The sequence below is a fragment of the Orbicella franksi genome, chromosome 6 (genome assembly GCF_964199315.1).
Source record: "Orbicella franksi chromosome 6, jaOrbFran1.1, whole genome shotgun sequence".
In the NCBI taxonomy this organism is placed as follows: Eukaryota; Metazoa; Cnidaria; class Anthozoa; order Scleractinia; family Merulinidae; genus Orbicella; species Orbicella franksi.
Window position 1 is genome coordinate 14,305,617 of NC_138150.1, and position 19,677 is coordinate 14,325,293.

Below are 19,677 nucleotides of genomic sequence, written 5' to 3' on the forward strand. Positions count from 1 at the left end.
CATTATCAGCACTGAAGACTGGAACCGAATGTGATGCATTGTGGGAGTAAACCAAATATGGCGGACGACTGTTGCTTGATGTTTCTAAGTTTTTAACTTCATATTTTTGCATAAAATCGCATTGAAATGGCTGCGAATGGCTGCAGAAACTTCTTAAAACAAGCTGGCATTCAGGTAGGCTTATATCAGTTTAGTGAAATAACATTGAGCGATTTTATCTTTATTTATTTGAAGTTATTTAGCATGTGGCTCGCAGTTTCTTGCCAAGTTTTCGGCCAGTTTAGTTCATAATTGCCTTATGTTGCACTGTCAAAACGGCTGAAAACTAGACAAAACGTATACTTCAAGATTCTATTTAGCCCGAAAGCATTGCCAAGGCCCTGTTAAAGGTTTTTGGGATGCAGAATATTTGGGGGTAAAATTAATGGGTTATGGGCTATTTTAGAACAGATATCAGGGGATATCAAATAAGAAAATTTTCAAGTTTTGATAGATTAAAATTGACAGCAAGAAGGACAGAAATTAACAGAATGTGGAACACTCACACTCATCCCATCGACCTGACCCCAACCCCCGCCCCCTCCAGAGTCCAAGACGACCAATTTTCCAGCTTCTTCTTCGGACAAGCTGTAACTATGATGTACTAGCCCAAAAGTCATTCTCACTAGCTCCCCAAAAAATTTATCTCTTAGAGTACTTCTGTAAATATTTGAATTTCCTTACGATTTTTCCCAGGAAAATTCGCTTGCCCATTGGGCAATTGCAAGTAAATGACAGAGTCTACTAGTCTGATTGAACAATCCACTAGCCCCAGCCTCTTATTACCTCATACTTTCCTTTAAAACTTTTGGCTTTTGGGATCAACCTCTGCCTTAGAATCTCAAATAACCCCTGTTGGGATGGGCCGGTTTGGATAGTTTTTTAATTTTTTTGTGAAACCACACGATGGAGCCTTATTACCAATTGTAAGAGAATATGAAAGAGAAGTTTTGAAATGATTGTGGTTTATGCATGACTTTTTTCACAGGGCCTTAATAATGTATATCGAAGTGGAAATCTAGGAACTTGTCGCAGTGTGGCATGTTTCCCTGCGTTTGGTGTGGCACCAGCTGTCTCGGGGATCCTTGGAGTCAGATATGCATATCAACCCAAACAAAAACAGCAACAGAAACGCAATGAAGTACCAAGTTACAGAATAGGAGTCACAAGAAGCCAAGACTCACTTCACACAGGTTCTGTCAGATAAGAATGATTTCTACCTGTATATATACCTTGTTTACCAAATCCAAGGGCGTTACTGGGAGAATATCATTCCAAGGTCTTGACAGTGCGAACTAAGCAAGGCAAGGTCCATACAAAAAAGACTGAGGGCCGATATTCTCTTAGTATGGTCCCGAGTTAGCTTGGTTAATAAGAGATTTATTACATGACTGAAAATGTTAAGAACTAAAATGCTACGATCACGGACTTGAAAAACATTGTTAACTTCAAGCACTCAGTTCTGATTGGAGCCTACTAAGCATACACTCACATCTAATATGAAGCAAAACAGAAGGGAAAGAGAGTTGGAAGAAGAAGAAAAGGGATCTTTTATGTCACAGCAATTGCTTTCAGAAACATAAGCCATAAAACTACAGCAAATCTTCAAGAGTGATCATGTGGGATCATTTGGGACAGTGCCTGGTCCAATATTACAGTCTAGTACCGACAATGGAGCAATCTGATTGGTTAATTTTAGCTATTGGCCCTCTAAAGTAACTTAGTTGGGTAATAAATAGTTATTATATACAGGTGTACAGTAGCTGCCTCACTATACAGTGGTCATGTTTATTTACCTAAAAGTTCAGGTCCTGTTTACACAGGTCCGGACAAATTTTTGTATGGACGAATTTTGTTCCTGGACCGCCTGTTTACGTGGATCCGTGCAAATTCTGTTACAGATTACAGTGGTGTTTACATGGATCCGTGCAAATTTTAGACCACTTGCGGCATTTGAATGGCTTTTTTATGTCTCTGTTGTGATTGTTTATCACTAGTGTTTTACATGTAAGCCAATCATGTTGCAGCTGATGCAGTACACGGCAAATCAAACATGGCGGTAGTCAAAAACTTTACATGGTCTGATGAAGAGATTAATTTGTTGCTACATGTAGTTATAGACTACACAGTAGGAAAAGCAGGGGAAGGAGTTGATTGGGAAACAATCAGGAGCAAGTATGAAGACGTAACCAAAAATGTTTTTGGAAAAGTACCTTGATAACGACAAGGAGAAATTCCCCCGACGTACCACTCATCTCCTCATATGTGTAATCTGCTTTTGTTTGTTTCTTTTGTCTTAAATTTAACAAAATGTAACAAACCAGGGACAAAATGTAGCAAGATGTTTCATTTTTGCTAACCAGGCAAAACATAACTAGATTCCAGATCTCGACCGCACTATCTGAGCAAAAAGTTGCACGGTTCTGGTGTTTACACTAGTCCGTACGAAATATGGAACCATGCCTGTTGAAAAGTTGACCTGCTTTTTTCAGGTCCCAAACTTGCATGCTTAGCCGTTCAAAAATTCATCCAGTTCCACCAGTCCCATGTAAATGGATGGTAATCCGTGCAAGTATTTGTCCTTGCAAAAATTTGTCCAGACTCATGTAAACAGGGCCTCAGTCATGGCCTGCCACATGTCAGACAGTTGACAAAGTTCTGGAGCTTTTTTCATGAAATATTACCTCAGGAGATGATATTGGTGTTCTGATGACCTCTTATTTTGAGATGTCTTTTATTTGGGCTTCTAACATTTTGAGGTGTTAAGTTTTTAAGACCTGTTGCAACTAGCATTTGTTTGCCATCTTAGTAAATTGAAGACGTTGAGAATGATGAGCATTTTTAAAGGAAAAGGAAAGTGGGTGGGAAATCCAGAACATGTTATTTTTGTTAGATTTTGCTCATGAATGATTTGATGTCAGAACTGGCCCAAGGAGGAACATATTTGGCAACAAACTAATGTGTGTACTACTGGGGTGTCTTGCTTATGGAGCTGCAATATTCAACTGTTTTCTTTTCTCTATTATGACTCCGTTACAAATCATACAATGTTCTTGTGGCTTTTTAATTTACTGTGTACGTGTATGTGTGTTCAGCTTTAAATTGTAATAAAACAAATTGACATTGTGATGTCTGTTGTAGGAAGTTTAAAGGGAAGCCTGTGGGCATCGGAGAGACTACTGGATGATATAATGATACGCAAGTTTGTGGAAGGAGTTATGCACGAGTTTGTGGAATCTGAAGTGGTCATCAAGCGCAGAGCTAACAATATCATTCTTGTGTTTCTTGTGTCAATATATGGGGATGTAAAAAAGTTTTATTTCCTTGTAGGATTCACAGAGAAGCTTCTCACTGAACTTTTAGGATGTATTGTGAAAGTGGAGGCACAGTCGTATTCTGGAAGACAGTCTTAGGGTCAGTTAGGGGATAGCATGTAAAACAGTCGGCTTTTCATTTGGTGTTTTGTTTTGTTTTGTTTTGTTTTGTTTTGTTTTTTTTGGTTTGGTTTGGTTTGGTTTGGTTTGGTTTGGTTTTTGTTGTTGTTTTTTGTTTTGTTTTTTGTGTGTGTGTGTGGTTCAAAGTTTTTTTTTTCCGCCCAATGACAAGACAGGCATCAAAATGGCTGCTTTTCCAGGCCAATCAGAAGAGCAGGTGACAATTTCTGGAAGCTCTTTTTTGAACGTGCCAGATATGTTTTAATGATATTTTGTTTCTACAATCGGCCAAAATGGACTAACCAAGGAAAGGCTTCAGCTATGACTGAATTTCATACTTGGTGTAGATTATTGTGATTGACGTGGTTGGAAATGAAGGTTCAAGCCATTTAAGTGAAAAGTGATTTTACCCACCGCAGTTGCTTCCTGTTCAAGACCCTTATCAGGCAGAAGTAAAGAACACTCGAGATCGGACACGGCTCCACTGATGCATGTAAATCTGTACATCTTTCTGCACTTCTAAATACAGTAAAAGAAACAGCCCTGAAGAGTAATTAAGCCCCTAGTCCAAATGTGTTTGTAAAATTAAACGAAAGCAGTAAAAACCCACCACTTCATCATTCTGATTGGTTTATTTTACCGTGTGGCACTAAATTTTTGCGGGTTCTATAATTTTTTGCGATTTTTGCGGGTTTTTTCATGATCCGCAAAAAAAGTTCCCGCAAAAAATAATTACCGCAAAAATTTGCTCCACTGGCGAAATAATAAATATAGAAAGCCTTTCGTTCAGAAATAAAACGATGACAAGACAAACAAAACGTTCAGAAATAAAAAAGGTTTTCAGGGAAGGATCGTCTGAAGCTACTCCATTGAGAAGAGCATCTACAATTCCGCACTGGATTACTGTGTTTTACATCTCACTTGTAAATTGTATGCAGTTTAATTTAAAAATGCGAAAATGTTGTAATTTCAATAAAACGCGACTTCCCGAAAATCGCAAAATTATTACCCATCTAGAAAAACCAGTCTTTTACAATCGCAAAGATTAGTGCCCCCCGATTCGTAAAGAAACGACACAGTAGCTGTTTTCTTCAATTCCTGTTTTCGGAAGGAGGACAATGAACGCCTAATATTTTAAGAAAACAGGACTTCTCTGTTATTTGGTGTTTTCAGCTATCCAAAGGGAAAAAAGTGAAGGACTTATAGTTTAACTCGGATGTTTAAAATACGCCCAGATATTCTCGGTATTGGACTGGAACTAGCTTGCAACTGAGGCTAATGCAGGGAGCCTTTTCAAATGCAAACGAATTAAAAAATGAATACTTTTTTTCATGATATTCCCCCGCATGAGCTTCTATTACAAGTTTGTTTCAATTTAATAACTGTCCTTGTTCACGATCATCTACACGTACGTAACATCACGAGGGTGCCCTTCGTCTTAAAAGTCCTAACAACTTGACCACGCCGCCTGCCCTTTGTGGGAGGCAGCGTGGCCGAGTGGTTTAGGGCGGCTGGGGCCTGATTCTCGAACGCCCCGGAAACTTTTCGGGCCCGCAAAGCCATTTTTTAGCAGGAGCCCAGTTTTTAGTTAATCTGTATCTAGAAACAGAAAGGTGTGTACGCCTGAAACTTCTTGTATGAAGGGAACTTCTGGTCATATTAAGAATATGTAAATGAAACAGCTCTGTTATCATAAGGTTTGAGACTGACTTTCAGTACGGCTTTCCGGGTGCGAAAACTTTTGGGAACCTTCGAGAAACGGGCCCCTGATGTTGTAGTCCGGAGGTCCCGAGTTCAAGGCCTCCACTCTGCCACTAGCGGTATTTGTTTGTCTGTAGTCCCGAGTTGAAATCCTCGGTCACGCTTTGTATATAGGCAACTGGTCTGCCTCCTGCCAGTTGGGATTTTTAACTGTGTCACAGAAGAGAAATACCCCCAAAGACTACAAGTAGGTTTATGCGTAATATTTGCTCTTCTGTATATCCTTATTGTAAATTAGTTCCGCCCGTTTCGCACTTTACTTAGAATTGTAAACTTATCGTAATCTACAGGAAATGTCATAAGATAGCAATGTATGCTAGATTGCGAACAGGCTCTCTTTCGCTCGAAAACCCATAAGATCAGTGTAGGATGAACGCGAAAATAGCGAGCGCGATAATCGAGCGGCAAAGCCGCTCGTTTCGTGCTCCCGCTGTTTCCGCGTTCGACCCACGGATTGAAAAGCAGGAGGAGAGACTGCTTTCAGTCGAGCATTCGGCCAGAGATTAATGGCTCTTAACAGCGCTTCGAAGCTCGCGCATCTTTCCTCGCCGACCGATTGATGTCCACAGCGATTTCCAGCGGAAAGAAATCAGGGGAAAAATAATTAAAATTACAGACGCGATGTTTTGAGTAGCGTTTCTCTGCTCTTTAATAATTTTCGCTTTACTCTCAACGTATTTTTTTGTGAATCACGACTCCACCGTTCTAGATTTGTTTACTAAAATTGAGTTCATTCAAATGCCGCTCTTCAGTCATCAGGTTAAGTGTTCTTTTATTAGCATGCATGATCACACCTTCGTTTGCTGCGAGCTTGATTGAAAACAACGGCGCTCTTTCAAAACTAAAAAGTCACACCTCTTTTATAAAGTGCCGCGCGCTCGACTGAAAACAGTTGAGTCAAAATCTGGACGCTCCGCGAACACTAAAAAAATTGAAAAAGAATAACTTCCATGACGAGCGCCAGGTTTCAGAGAAAGATTTATACGCGCGAAAACAGAAATTCGGTCACACACTCTTCACTCTAACCACCGCCCGGTCGACTTAATAAAAAGCAGAAAAGTTATAACGCCGCACGAATGACAGACAAAGAATGTTTTCAGCAGCATACCTATTAAAACGAGTCGGAATTAGAATAAAAAGGGATTTAAACCGGGGGTTGTATTTAGAGAGACGTGGTCCGAATGCGACACATGTGGATAATTAGTTTTTGAATTGTGATCACCTCGATGCGCACAGCGGCGGTCAATTTTGCCTTGGGGTACACCGGTGAGAATTGGCTTTACGAGAGAAAAAATTACGCTGCCCACCCCCAAGTGCAGCTTAATTGTTATGCTGAAAGTTTTGCGAACAACGGCGACGATTTGGGCTTGGCTTCGGACGAAGTCCCTCAGGGCTACCAAGAACAAAAGGCTATCCATTTTTGCTGAAAGTGAGATGTTGAGCCGGAACAATAGACCATTTCTTGATACGGTATCTTAGATATAGAATAATTACAAATTCACACATAGAATGGAACTTCTCTGCGAGTTTTAAGATTATTTCTAGTCCAATATTTTGTTTAATATCGTTAATTTATTGTTCTCAGATATGAAGCAGCGTATTGTCAAATAACACCATTATTTACATACCTTGAGCAATTTCCTCGAACTTATCTTGAACGGAAGATCTAAACGTTTTGCAATTTCCTTTACGGATGTTGGTATCGATACTTAGTTGTTTATTCAGTTTTGCTGTAAACCTTAAAGTTCACCTGCTATTATTATCGCACTGTGAGCATATACAAGCAGGCACGTACTGTATACTATTTGATCTACCTTGATTTTACCTTGAGTTACCCCCTATTAACTATACCCTGAGTTACCTTTGAGCTATGTACCACGAGGTTTAATCTAAAATAAAGAAGACAAGAGAGTTCCAGATCTGTGAGAGTCCTTGCTGATTTACTGTCCGGCTGACTAGAGACAACGACCCTGTACCTTTGGCATTGAGTAACGAGTGCCGTGCAGCGAGCCTGTGCTCTTCCAAGCTTTCCCTAAGACAAGTCCGTCCGCCGTTATTCCTGTATTCAACAGCACCCAAGCTGATAGCCCATATCCGTCCCTAACCGCGCAGTTCCGCACTGAAAACCTTTCGTTACATATGTCTCGTTTATTTGAAATATTTTTTTCCTTTGTTTCAGTGGTATGCCTGTAAACTAGCTAAGCTTAGTGTTTGTATAGCTAAGTGCATGACCACTGTAAACAAGATTTACATTTACAAGTGTCACGTATTAATTTTTCTCTCATCGCGCATAAATTCTAAGCCCTGTCCAAACGAGTAATGTCAGGCGATCAAACACGATCAAACATTGTCAGGTTTGGTGACCAAACATGTTGACGTTGCACTGAGTGGCCAAACGATATCAAACATGTTTGAACGAACAAAATGTTTACAATGTTTGACGTCGCGCAAATTTTAACAAGCACGATCCAACAAGGTGTCCAAACGGTCACCAAACAATGTTTGATCATGTTTGATTGCCAAACATTTCCCGTTTGGACAGGGCCTAATATCTATAATAAGTAGCTAGTGTGCGAGCAGGCGTACATTTACGTTAGGATCACATACGCGCACAGCGTATTTCATGCGCGAGCGGGGACCCAAGAGGGTCCACAATACGAGGAATCGTGCAAGTGTTTCTCCCATCTGTAAATTTTTCAATTTCACTTTACCTTAGCCCAGTAAAATACCATGCCTGTAAGGCCAGGAAGATGAGAAAACTGTGGATCACCTGCGTTTGATGGGAAGCCGTTAGATCTAATCCTGCCCGACTGACATGGTTATTCATCGGTTTGTTTCATAACGTGAACATGAAGGTAGAGCCAAAGTTGACTTCGTACATGTCGGCAACACCCTGCAACACGAGGCAACACAACGAAAACTATAGAGTTTCTGTAAGTCTGTACGCGTTCTCACTGACACACCTACGCGTACGAATCAATAGGTCACGTTCGATATATCAATATTCTAACATCGATCCGAGGCTTTGGGGTCAAAATTGCAATTTTTTAAAGTTTCCTTTGTCTTTCAATTCCCAAAAGAGACTTGGATACAAAGAAAATACCACCAAACATAGAAGTTTGTCCTGAAAGCCTCGGAGCCATGTTAGAATATTGATATATCGAATGTGGCCTATCACATTCATGTCGATCATGCCTAAAGAGTCATGTCGCCCGAGGTCACCTCGCCCGAGACTAGAGCCAGGTCGCCCGAACTCTTTAGATGTTACCCGAAAATGTTGAGTGATGTCGCCTGATGAAATATCATGTCTACTAATCAGGAGAGAGTTGAAGTATAAACTGATAGCGAACCGATAAAATATCTCTAACCAAGTCTCAGTAATTTCGGTCTGAATTTTGAAAGTTTCATTATAAACAAAAGTTAAATCGACATACTGAACATACACGCTTTAGACATAATCCAGCACTAACAATGTTTTATTCCATTCAATTTACTGTTTTACCAAATTTACAACAATGACAGCTAAATGATAGGTAAACTAAGTGTTACACCCTGAAATAATTGTCCTGAAATCGAAGGCGTCTTGCCGACTCGTGCCCAGATTAGCGGGAACGTATGGCGACAAGCTATTGCTTGTACGTTAATTTTAATTAATACCTTACGACAATATAAATCGAAAGCGTAAAAAAACTGGCTAAACTTATTAATAAATCCAAAAATCTCAGTTCGTTATCAATATATCCAACAATAACAATACCAACCTTTTACAATACTTTATCCTTGATTCGAATACGGTGAGATGATACATTATGTTTGTGTTTAACTATGCCTCAGAAATGTCCTAAAATCGCATAAAACCTGATTAACTTACTAACATCAACAGATTAACTCTCTCTGGCTGGGCCGGGCGTCAAATGGGAGCATGCTTTACACACGTAAGTGATCCTCTGGCTGAGCACTTGTTTGAGGCGTAATCTTCCCAGTTCGTAAAGAGTTTTGCTTGCAGGTTTGGGTATGTGCGGCGCTGTACTCCCTGCAGTTTCCGGGTGTTGACAAGGTGAACTTGCACGGTACAGATGGCGGACTCACGGGCTCTCACGATACAGCAGCTGAATAAACAAGTACAGCAGGACAATATTTTATGAGTACTTAACGGGGTATGTTTTAAACAAACGTTTACGCTGAAACGTTGGAACTTCAGACCGTAATTTCCATCGGGCGACATCGGGCGACATGACTAAAAATTTCAGGCGACCTGGCTGTAGTCTCGGACGAGGTGACCTCGGCCAACATGACTCTCGGGCGACATGACAGGTTACCACGGGTACGCGTGTGAGTGCATGTACACTCGTACAGTTTCAATAAACACGTGCTCTTCGTGGGTATTCTCAGGCTTGCATAAGCCCATACTTAGCCCGTGCCACTCGCACACAAATGCGCAAATGGCTTGTACCATTTAAATTTCTGCCCGCCCTAGTGTCCAAGCCTGATAGCGTAGTAGCCGGTGACCAGTTGCTTTTAAATTTTGAAAGCTTTTATGATATCTCTTCGGTATTCCCGGTAAGTACCTGTTACGGAGTTTACTCTTTTAAAAGGCCCGGCCATTCGCACGCGCAATTTCAACCTAACATATTGCATCATTGAACAATGTTGTAAGATGCTGTAAAAGAGCTGGCCAAACACACTCAATAGTTCAGATGCAACCCAACAGAAGACATATTGCGTGTTTCTATCGAGTTTTAGGAGAACTCTACTAATTGCGTTCGCAGAACGCAGTTCACAATCTTGGGCGTCCTCTGGTTTCAAGGGTGACTTCTTTTGAGACTTTTTCGTCGAATGTCTGCATTTTCTACGCCATTTTGAATGACGTCATATGTCGTACGTCGTATGTGCGAAGACTATTGCGCACCTCATGGTTGTCGTAGTGGTTTATAGTTTATTTTATATGTTTACGAACACAATTTTGAATCGCCTTGTGAACAGCTATATTTCATTGGCTGTAGTTTGATTGCATTTGTTGATTAGTTAATTCCAGCTCAGTGTTTACCCGGTCGAATATTGTTCGCTCGAATATTATTTGGAATCGATGGAAAAGTACTCTGAAGGCAAGATCCATGAGAGTGAGCCTGAACTATGGAACGGCAATGTAAAACTACTGTCTACGTTTATTCCATACAGTGGCTGGAGGTCGTTTACTATGAATCGCGGCGTTGTCTCATTTCCTCGTAGTTTCGGAGAAGGATTGGCAGACATTACTGAATGATACGATTTCCGAGAGGATTAAAATCTCACTCAAAATTAATATTCTCTATAGAGCAGATTAAAATTCTCGAAATTCTTTAATGAACTCGAGATTTCTGTGAAGTGATAGTTGATTCGGCCCCCGGGATTCGGCCTTCGGTCGGCCTAATCAATTCTGAGGATTACCTTGTATTTAAAACATCTTGAGTTCATAATCTTATTGTTAAATAGAAACGCTCATGGAAGTTTGGGGGAATGAAAAATGCTGCAGGAAGGCGAGCCGCAGACAAGTTTTTCCACAGCTTTTTCGGGATCTCAAAAAATTCAAAAAATTGTTGGCACGAGGTGATAGTTGACCTCACCAATTATCACCTCAGGAATAGAAAGCCTAATTCTAATCTAATTCTGACTAATTTCTTTCAAATTAGCGGTTCCCAATTATTTTTCTACATATCTTCTTAAAGAACATGAACATGGAACAGTAATGGGATACCATCTTTTATTTGGTAACTAAAGTGTGCTCCATCTGGCGTTCTGTTTTTATCATTGCGCTTTGTGCCGCTCGTCAACCACAATCCAGGGTTTACCAACCAAGAAGTCAAGGGGAGTGATAAGCCCGTTCAATGCTCTACTTGGTAAATATGCTAAACTGGTCCAAGATGACCAAGATGAAAAGGAGAATAATAACTGATTTTATAAATATAAAGAATACAACCATAAACGATATATAGTGGGCAGGATTTGCTGATCGCATTAGGACAGTTTAGCCTTCTATATAAAAAAAAAAAAACGAAAAAAAACAATGTTAAAAATGCTTTGTGGTGATTAACGCCGGAGTCTGGGAAGAGGCCAAACAAAAGGTCTCACGGAAATTTGATATACGAAACAAAATTAGCAAGATCTAGTTGAGCTAGAGAAGCCTCGCGAAACTGGACTACATAGTTCACTACAGTACGTTGTACATACTGCAGCAGTAGTCAAACCGATCGGGAAGGTACGTAAACAGTGTTCCAATGTTTGCTTGGATTAGTGCGTAAGGATTTAGAGTGCTCAGTAATCAATGTCATAATCCCTTTACTCTGGAAACGATAGAACCAGGAATCGCAATTCAGATCATCCTAAGCCTAGCCGTTCCTATCAACGACCCATCAAATGAAGCCACGAGTGGCTTGATTTGAGAACACAATTAAACACGGGTTCGGAGCGTAAAACTCCAGACATTCAATGTCTTCAAGTCCTTCAACATAACAGAATCAAAACAGATGGCATTTCTCAGCTTGGGTCACCGATGTCAGTAGATCAAAGATTTCAGGAATTCAGTCATGAACGCGATATAGGGTTGCTTAAAAAGATGTAAAAAATGTCAAAGGAAATACAAACCAGCTGATGGGTGTCTGGATGATAGTATATTTTTAGTGTCGCTAAAAAAAATGATTGGTTGTCAAATGTGAAGTTAAGGTTACTGTAGACCTTCAGGGATGCCTTCCGGAAAATGCTTTCTTTACGCGCTGCTTTAAAGAAAACCACGGCAAATTGTATATCAATGTAAAGCTAATAAACTGTAAAATCCGAAAATAACAATATATTTTGCTATTTTGTTTTGATAGGCACGCGCAAACCTAAAAACGCAAAAATGACCGTACTTGCTAAACTGAATTACCAACCTTTGTGTTACCGCGGACATTTAAACTGACTGGACATTATCAATCAGGAGATGATGGGCTAACAAAGGGTGTGAGGCTTTTTCGATATTTCTATTGGTTGCTTAGAAAATCTCTTTCAAAGTTGGACAATAGAAAATTTTCTGACTGCTGTTACTCAATGGGACGTCACAGGAATAATATTTCGATTTTCGCAAAAGCCTCACAGTCTTTGGTGCGCTAATATCTGACGAACATTGTGGCCAAGTTTCGTTAAAATCCGATCAATCTACATACCCTATTAATTCATTTGAATAGAGGTAATTCACGCAAAAATAAACCTTAAGTTTTCGGCCTCGAAAGAAATTCACAGTTTTAGATCAGTTTTCGCTCCTCACTGAAGCGGTTGTCAACGTGGCCATGCCGCCGACCAATGAAACGCAGCTTTAAACTTTCCCAGCGGGCTACGGTAACGCTTCCCGGGAATGAATGTGCAATGTTTACATTTACAGTATATCTTTACATCGTCTGCCGTGAAATATTCAGCATCTAAACCGAATCAGCAGATAAATGGTAAAGAAGGGAAAAAAGACGAATGCTAGCGGAATAGCCTTGAACAGGCGTCGAGTGCGGATATTTACAGATTTACGAAAACAGCTAAACGCGCAATTCATCGGCCTGTTTGTTTTTGTAGAATATGGAAAAACACTCTATAAAGTAGGAGGAAGAAACGTTTGGAGCTGTCTTGTCAGACATCAGCGGTTAAATTCGTCGGTAATTCCGCGGCAATCAACTTTTGTGCCAGAAGAAGCTAGAGCAGAGCATCGACGAAACATTCGCTTGCGATTTGCGCTCACGTTTAAATGTGGGAATGCGAAGCGCTTAGTCTATCGCTTAAGAGACGAAAACAATCAACAAAAACGAAGATTTCTCTGCGAGAAATTGCAAGACGTAAACAAAAGAAGCGAAATACGACTCCGCGGATGAGATCAGTTGCCGCGAAAATTGTTACTGCTCAACTCAAAGGTTGACACATTTTAATTCGCTTATCACAGTTTGTGGTTCATTGACTCGTTTTAAGAATTTACGTTTTTGAGGATAACTCGTTCGCGTTTTAAGTTTTTGACATATTTTTTTTGGAAAATTCAGATAAAGTAAAAGTCTTGAATTTGGTGTAAAAAAATAATTTTGGACAAGATAGGCCCTTGAAGGTCTACAGTAACCTTAATCAGTTAACACGAGTCAAATGTAAAGTTAATTCCAGTTAATGTTTTTTTTAATGTCATCAGCAAAAATTGCGAACTGATTTAGTCCCTGCTCGTTGGTCTATTTCAATCATAGGTAAAAAGACGAATAGGAGTATTTCTTTTAATGATGACCAATGGTCAAAAAATATATATAAACCCCGCTCAATCATTTTTATCTCTCCAAACTCCCCAGAGACCTCAAAGAAGACGAAGTAAAACTTCAAAGAAATTTGTCAATTTTTTTCCCTCAACTTTTTTTTTTTCATCGCTTGAAGTGATCAAAAGTTTGTAGCTCACTTGATGCGCACTTTTCAGTAACACCGCGTGTTCATATTAAAATGCAGTCATATATGCACCAACGAGAAAAAAATGGACAAATATTAAATCAATGAACAAAAACTTTGGTCATACGCTACGCTAAACCTGTTTTATTTTCAAGCGTGGCGTTTACCGTCTACGCGTGTCTCCGAAAAAGAGTGCCTGTCGACCTGATCGCAAGTAATGCGCCGAAATGTTTACGACGAGGAAAATGATAACGGTCGGGCAAAGTTCAGTTTCTCTTTTTCTTAAAAAAAATATGTACGTTAAGTTCTGCAGCACTTAGAGTTTGTTTTCCTTTTGTTTGTTTTTTTCCTCAGTGCCACAATAAAAAGGCGTGACTTTCACTGACACATAGATTTACAATCACTGGATATCTTGGCAGGATAATGAGGCAAGTGGCGCATATATCCTTTGTATTGGTATTCCTGGCGACTGGCATTCAGTCTCGCCCTTTGGATGAACTTAAAAGTAACGGACACCCAACCGACCCAGGATGCTCCCCTCCTCGCTGTCTTCACGAGTCAAAATGCTATGCCGATGGGGAAGAGATGAGCAGAAGATCTGACGGGAGTGGTGGGTGCCACGGCCTCCTTTGTAGCCATGGCCAAAGTGTTGCATGGGATGACTTCAACTGTGGTCAAGCTACAACTGTGCCTGCAACAACACCAGGTGGTTGTTTTAAAGAGGGAGTTTGGTACCCCAAGGGAAGTGAGATAAGTCGAGGATCGGACGGCCAAGGATGGTGCTATGGGGAGATTTGTGGCGATGATGGAAAAGTACAGTCATGGGACGACTTTCATTGCGATCGAACTACAACCGAACAACCAACCACTGTGATCTCCACAACCTACCCATCTACCCCTACCCCCACACGCAAAGGGTGCTACTATGATGGTGCTTGGTACCCACTAGGAAGTTACATCCGTAATGAGTCAAATGGCCAAGGATGGTGCTATGGATTGTATTGTGACCATCATAGTGGGATCATTGTATACGATAACTTTAATTGTGACCCAAGTACCACTCCTAGACCTACCACTATCCCATTGGGTTGTCTCCAAAATGGCATTTGGTATCCACCAAGCAGCGACATCAGTCGAGGATCAGATAGCAATGGATGGTGTTATGGACAGTATTGTGACGAAAATGGCTACGTTGTAGCATGGGATGACTGGAATTGTGGCCCAGTGACCACAACTGAAACCCCTAGCTCAACCCCTTCCCCACCTCCTGCCCCAACCCCTTCCACTTCTGCTACTACTACCCCACTAGGTTGTCTACAAAACGGCATTTGGTATCCACCAGGCAGTGAGATAAGCAGAAAATCAGATGGTAATGGATGGTGTTATGGACAGCTTTGCGACCAGAATGGACAGGTTGTGGCATGGGATGACTGGAATTGTGGCGAAATGACCATAACAGAAACCCCTAGCTCAACTCATTCCACTACTCCTACTCCATTAGGTTGTCTACAAAATGGCGTTTGGTATCCGGCAGGCAGTGAGATCAGCCGAGGATCAGATGGAGAAGGCTGGTGTTATGGAGAATATTGTACTCGTGATGGTAAGCTCCAGCTATGGGATGATTTCAATTGTAAAACTTCCCCGCCAACAACTCTCCCTACAACCTCGCCCAAAGGGTGTTACTATGAAGGCAAATGGTACCCAACTGGCATCTTTGAAGGAACTAATGTACGCGGGTGTAGATATGGAGCACAGTGTGGTTTGAATGGCCAAGTGACAAGATGGGAAGAATTTGATTGTCGGCTCTAATTATCAACTGCAATGTCGTGCTTGGCCAAATAAATACAACCATGCATTTTAACACTGATTTTGCTAACTCTTTTAAAAAAGGAAAGAAATCTTTGATTCAAGAATTGAAACACGTTGTAATGTTTGGCTTCCTAACCTCTTGTAAATGTGACCCTAAATTCTTAGTCTGTGAATTACAGTGATCATTTAATTAAAAGCTGTTAGGCAGTAGATGTGCTTTCAAATACTGTTGATTTTTCAAGCTAGTTCCAAAATTTATGTCTATATCTATATATCGAAGGTAGATTGGATAAAAATCTAGTGCGTGAAAATTTATTAAAAGTTATCGAGAAGTTCTGTTGTTTACATTTATGCAGTTCTGAGCACAGTTTAACTTTTATGGCTGTGTAATTTTTAAGAAATAGAAAACCTTTTGTGTTTCTATCAAGTTTTATAACATAACTAAAGCAAAGCGCGCGCTCTGATTGGTTAATTTAGCGTCTACTGTTTGCCCATGGGTGTACGCTGCTGACGTGTGTGCTGATGTTTACAAAGCAAATCTTTTGACAGACATTGTTTCCAAAGTAATGGCCGACGTCCTTCTGCCAGAAATGCGAAATTGTCTTCACAGTTGTCTGAAGATGAAACTTTATCGAGTTACTGGTGTGCAGTCGGTTGTCATGAATGAATTTTCGCGGGCTTGTTTTCTCTTGTTATGCAAGACTACACGAACATTTTTCTGTGATGTAGCTCAATAAAAGGACTTCTGTTGTTCCAATGTCTCAATGTTATGTTATAAAACAAATGGTAAACGCCATAGCGTGCACTATTGAGCTATGGATGCACTTGGGAGGTTTGCTAAGCACTCAAGAAGCTAGAGTCGCACGAGGCTATCACCTCGTGCGACTCTTACGCTTCTTTCGTGCTTAGCAACCTCCCGCGTGCATCCATAACTCAATAGTGCACGCTATGGCGTTTACCATTTGTTACTTAATGGCCACTCATCCGTACTCTATCGAAAATCCAGAAATAGTCAACTCAGCTAAACTTGGTTGGCTATTCGCTCATAGAAAACTTAGGCTCATAGTCCAACTGCCAAATAGGAAACATAGGCACGCAAGGCGTGCCAGAGTTATTTTTTTGTGTGAAGTGTCGGAGATAGGAGCATTCATGGTACAGTAATGATTTGGTAAATTTGACGTTTTTTTTGGTTGCGATGTTACATCGGTCATGGTAAGAATGTTTGACTGAACAAACTACAGTAATCTGACACGTCTCCAGATTAATGTAGATACCATCTTATTTTCTAACAGGCAATTTGATTCGTTCTTTGATACAACCCGCACTGTGATTGGTGTGACACGTGCACATGCATACCTCCCTCACTCACCGAACACGTAACCCTTCCAACCCCCAAGAGGAATTTCTGCTCAAAAATACTCAAGTTAATTGAGAGACTTTTTCGCATTTTATACCAGTCGTAAGTTTACTTTTTTACACAACACAACACAACTTCGCCGAAAATAGAAAGAAAGAGAAAAAAACCTGTGACACGTTGAAAATCTGATTTAATTAAATTGCCCTTTAACTTGGTGCCGCGCAGTCTTCAGAGAACATTTGAACAGTTTTCATACTTTTTACCTTTAAAAATATCGGACTGACATGAATGTCATCAAATAAAACTTTTAAACTGCTACTGCAGAGAGGTAAAAACCGTCCAGAAATGAAAGCTTCTTTTTTGTTTAATATCCTGGAAACAATAGCCGATAACTTGTCAGCTCTAATTGAATTTACTCCCATATAAAAAACAAAAGTGTTAAGTTACCATTTGTTACTAACCAGAAATAACTAATCGATGATCAATGACATCAATTGGTAATCAATGAGTAATTGATGAGTAATCAGTTGATTAGTCATTGATTATTGGCGATGATCAATGAGTAATCGATGAGTAATCGAAGCCCCATAAAATTGTGGACTATCGATTACTCATCGATGACATCGATTACTCATTGATGTAATTGATTACTCATCGATGACCCATGGATTACTCATCGACTATTATACTGCGCACGAAAGACACTTTTCTTGCTGTCTTGTACCATTTTATTTCGTTTGTGATTCTTTTATCTGTGTTAGACGCATTTTTCCTTGTATCTGAAGTTCCTGTTGACGATGTCGAGACGGAAAGTCCTAATCACAAATACAGATGATTCTCAATTATGCAATATTTCACTTTACCCAACTCTTTATTTAATAACAAAACAACTGAACAGTAACCAACCAGTCTGAAAATGAAACTAACAAGTACGCTGACAAGAATCGACTACGTGGTTATCGATTTTTTTTTGTGGGTGTTTGTCAGCAAAGTAAAACTGCTTCGGCTTAGGGAAACATCCGTCATAAGCAGTTACATAACCAGCTTGAGTATTGAATATTTGTACAAGTTCCGATTTTTGGCATTTGAGCTAAACGCGATTTCTTTATCTTTTAAGAGTTGTTTTAGAACCGCTATTGTCATATTTTCGGCAGGTCCCTGTTTCAAACGGCAAAGAGATACTGGGGAACCTTCTGAAGCTTAATTTCCATGTACTACTTAAGCTGAAAAGAAAAACCTGGAAACATTCGTTTACATTTAAGTTGTTTTAATTTTGTTTTTCTTCGCCAAATACGTTTGCAGCCACGAGATGATATCGATGAGTAATGGATGAAATCAATGACTAATCAATGCAATCAATGACTAATCGATGCAATCGATGACTAATCGATGACCAAAAATTTTGTGGCCCATCGATTAGTCATCGATTACTCATTGATCATTGGCAATAATCAATGACTAATCAACTGATTACCTATCGATTACCTATTGATTACTCATTGATTTCATTGATGTCATTGATGTCATCGATTAGTTATGTCTGGTACTAAAGATAGCAAACATCTCCTGGTTAAGAGTGGTGACGATTCGTCCGCTCTAATTGAATTTACTCCCTTGTGAAAAACCAAAGTGTCAAATTACCCTTTGTAACTAAAAAAGAAAAATATCTCGTTATATTTGCATGCAACAAGAACAAAACAATCGTCACCTGCACTTACTATTGTCAACGTTAGAACTGTTTCAAATCTCGTCCCCTCTAAAACATGTCATAAGAACTAGAAGCGACGATTCGTGACCTCTAATTGAATTTACTCCTTGTAGAAAACAAAAGTATCAAGTTACCTTTGTAACTAAAAATAAAAATATCTCGCTGCATTTGCATACTACTAACTCACGAACTGTTTCAAACCTCAAGGCTCATCTCGTTCATTTAACTAAAATTCTCAGCCTAACCCACAGAAAATGTCGAAGTAAACCCAATATATGAATACTTCCTCCTCTTCTATAGAGGAATGAACATGGCCGTTCTGAACTCTATCGGGATCAAATCTTCTCACATACCATTTACCTTTACAAGAAATTTGATTGGCTGTTTATAGTAGATCCAATCTGATTGGTGTGACGTACATACATCTCTCACTCACTAACTCATCCATTGCCCCGTCCACAACATACCCGACGCGCCGACTTAGAGGTATTTTTTTTTACAAAAAAATAACTCAAAAAGGAAGTCTAGAAGATTGGGAAAATAAGGAAAGATGCAAGAACTGACGAAACTTTGGCTTCTCACAGGTTCTAAAACATTTTTTGGCCAAGAACAAGACACTTTGGAGGAAAAAGTATGACTAATCTACTGTTTTCAGATGAAGTGAACTAGATTGCCCAATTCCCTGGTTAACATTCCGACTGGAACACACAGTAAAAACAGCAGTGAATAACTTTATTCTCATTATTTACGCCTGTAGCGAGTTTGATGAATCAGGTGAAATCAAGTCAACTGCTGTGCCAAAGAAAAACTTAATAGGCCATTTCCGAATTACCTTAAGCCTCTTTCTCAAAGCGAGTCTTGGTGCCCATCCTTTCATATGAAAATGAGATTCCCATTCATATGCAAGTTAAACTCATTTTCATATGAATGGTTGTGCATCGGGCCCTGCTTTGATTGAGGGCCTTACGGCAACTCTGAAATCGGCAATTAAAATTAAAGTGATGATGTACAGAAATGCAATACTTCTATTTCTTGTCACTGAAATTAATGCAAGAAAACAAAGAGAAAACACTTTTGTGATAAAAAAAAGAACAAAACAAAAAACAGAACACAGCCACACAAAAGCAGGATTGCTTGGTATGTGAGGTACATTTACA

At 39.9% G+C, this 19,677-nt stretch overlaps 2 protein-coding genes across 3 annotated transcripts; both read left to right on the plus strand.

Moving 5' to 3' along the window:
* Positions 1 to 56: 56 nt before the first annotated feature.
* Positions 57 to 6,787, plus strand: LOC145490100 (small ribosomal subunit protein uS3mA-like). The gene is made up of 3 exons (XM_081469203.1): positions 57 to 174; positions 1,028 to 1,232; positions 3,181 to 6,787. Exons 1-3 carry the CDS (start codon positions 127 to 129, stop codon positions 3,450 to 3,452), a joined length of 525 nt encoding a protein of 174 aa, XP_081325329.1. The 5' UTR covers positions 57 to 126; the 3' UTR covers positions 3,453 to 6,787.
* A 138-nt stretch (positions 6,788 to 6,925) lies between these two features.
* On the plus strand, positions 6,926 to 19,659 carry LOC145489650 (uncharacterized). 2 transcript variants are annotated; one of them, XM_081468678.1, is made up of 2 exons: positions 6,926 to 11,469; positions 14,001 to 19,659. In XM_081468678.1, the coding sequence occupies exon 2, from the start codon at positions 14,070 to 14,072 to the stop codon at positions 15,453 to 15,455; it is 1,386 nt and encodes a 461-aa protein (XP_081324804.1). In that variant the 5' UTR covers positions 6,926 to 11,469; positions 14,001 to 14,069; the 3' UTR covers positions 15,456 to 19,659. The 2 variants fall into 2 exon arrangements, with proteins under 2 accessions (XP_081324804.1, XP_081324806.1); XM_081468680.1 differs by having other exon boundaries at positions 6,926 to 9,794.
* The last annotated feature ends 18 nt before the right edge of the window (positions 19,660 to 19,677 follow it).

Coding starts and splice junctions, on each gene's coding strand:
- LOC145490100 (XM_081469203.1), top strand. CDS start 127: ATGGCTGCGAATGGCTGCAGAAACTTCTTAAAACAAGCTGGCATTCAG. Junction 175..1,027: donor TAAAACAAGCTGGCATTCAG/GTAGGCTTATAT, acceptor CTTTTTTCACAG/GGCCTTAATAATGTATATCG. Junction 1,233..3,180: donor CCAAGACTCACTTCACACAG/GTTCTGTCAGAT, acceptor TGTCTGTTGTAG/GAAGTTTAAAGGGAAGCCTG.
- LOC145489650 (XM_081468678.1), top strand. CDS start 14,070: ATGAGGCAAGTGGCGCATATATCCTTTGTATTGGTATTCCTGGCGACT.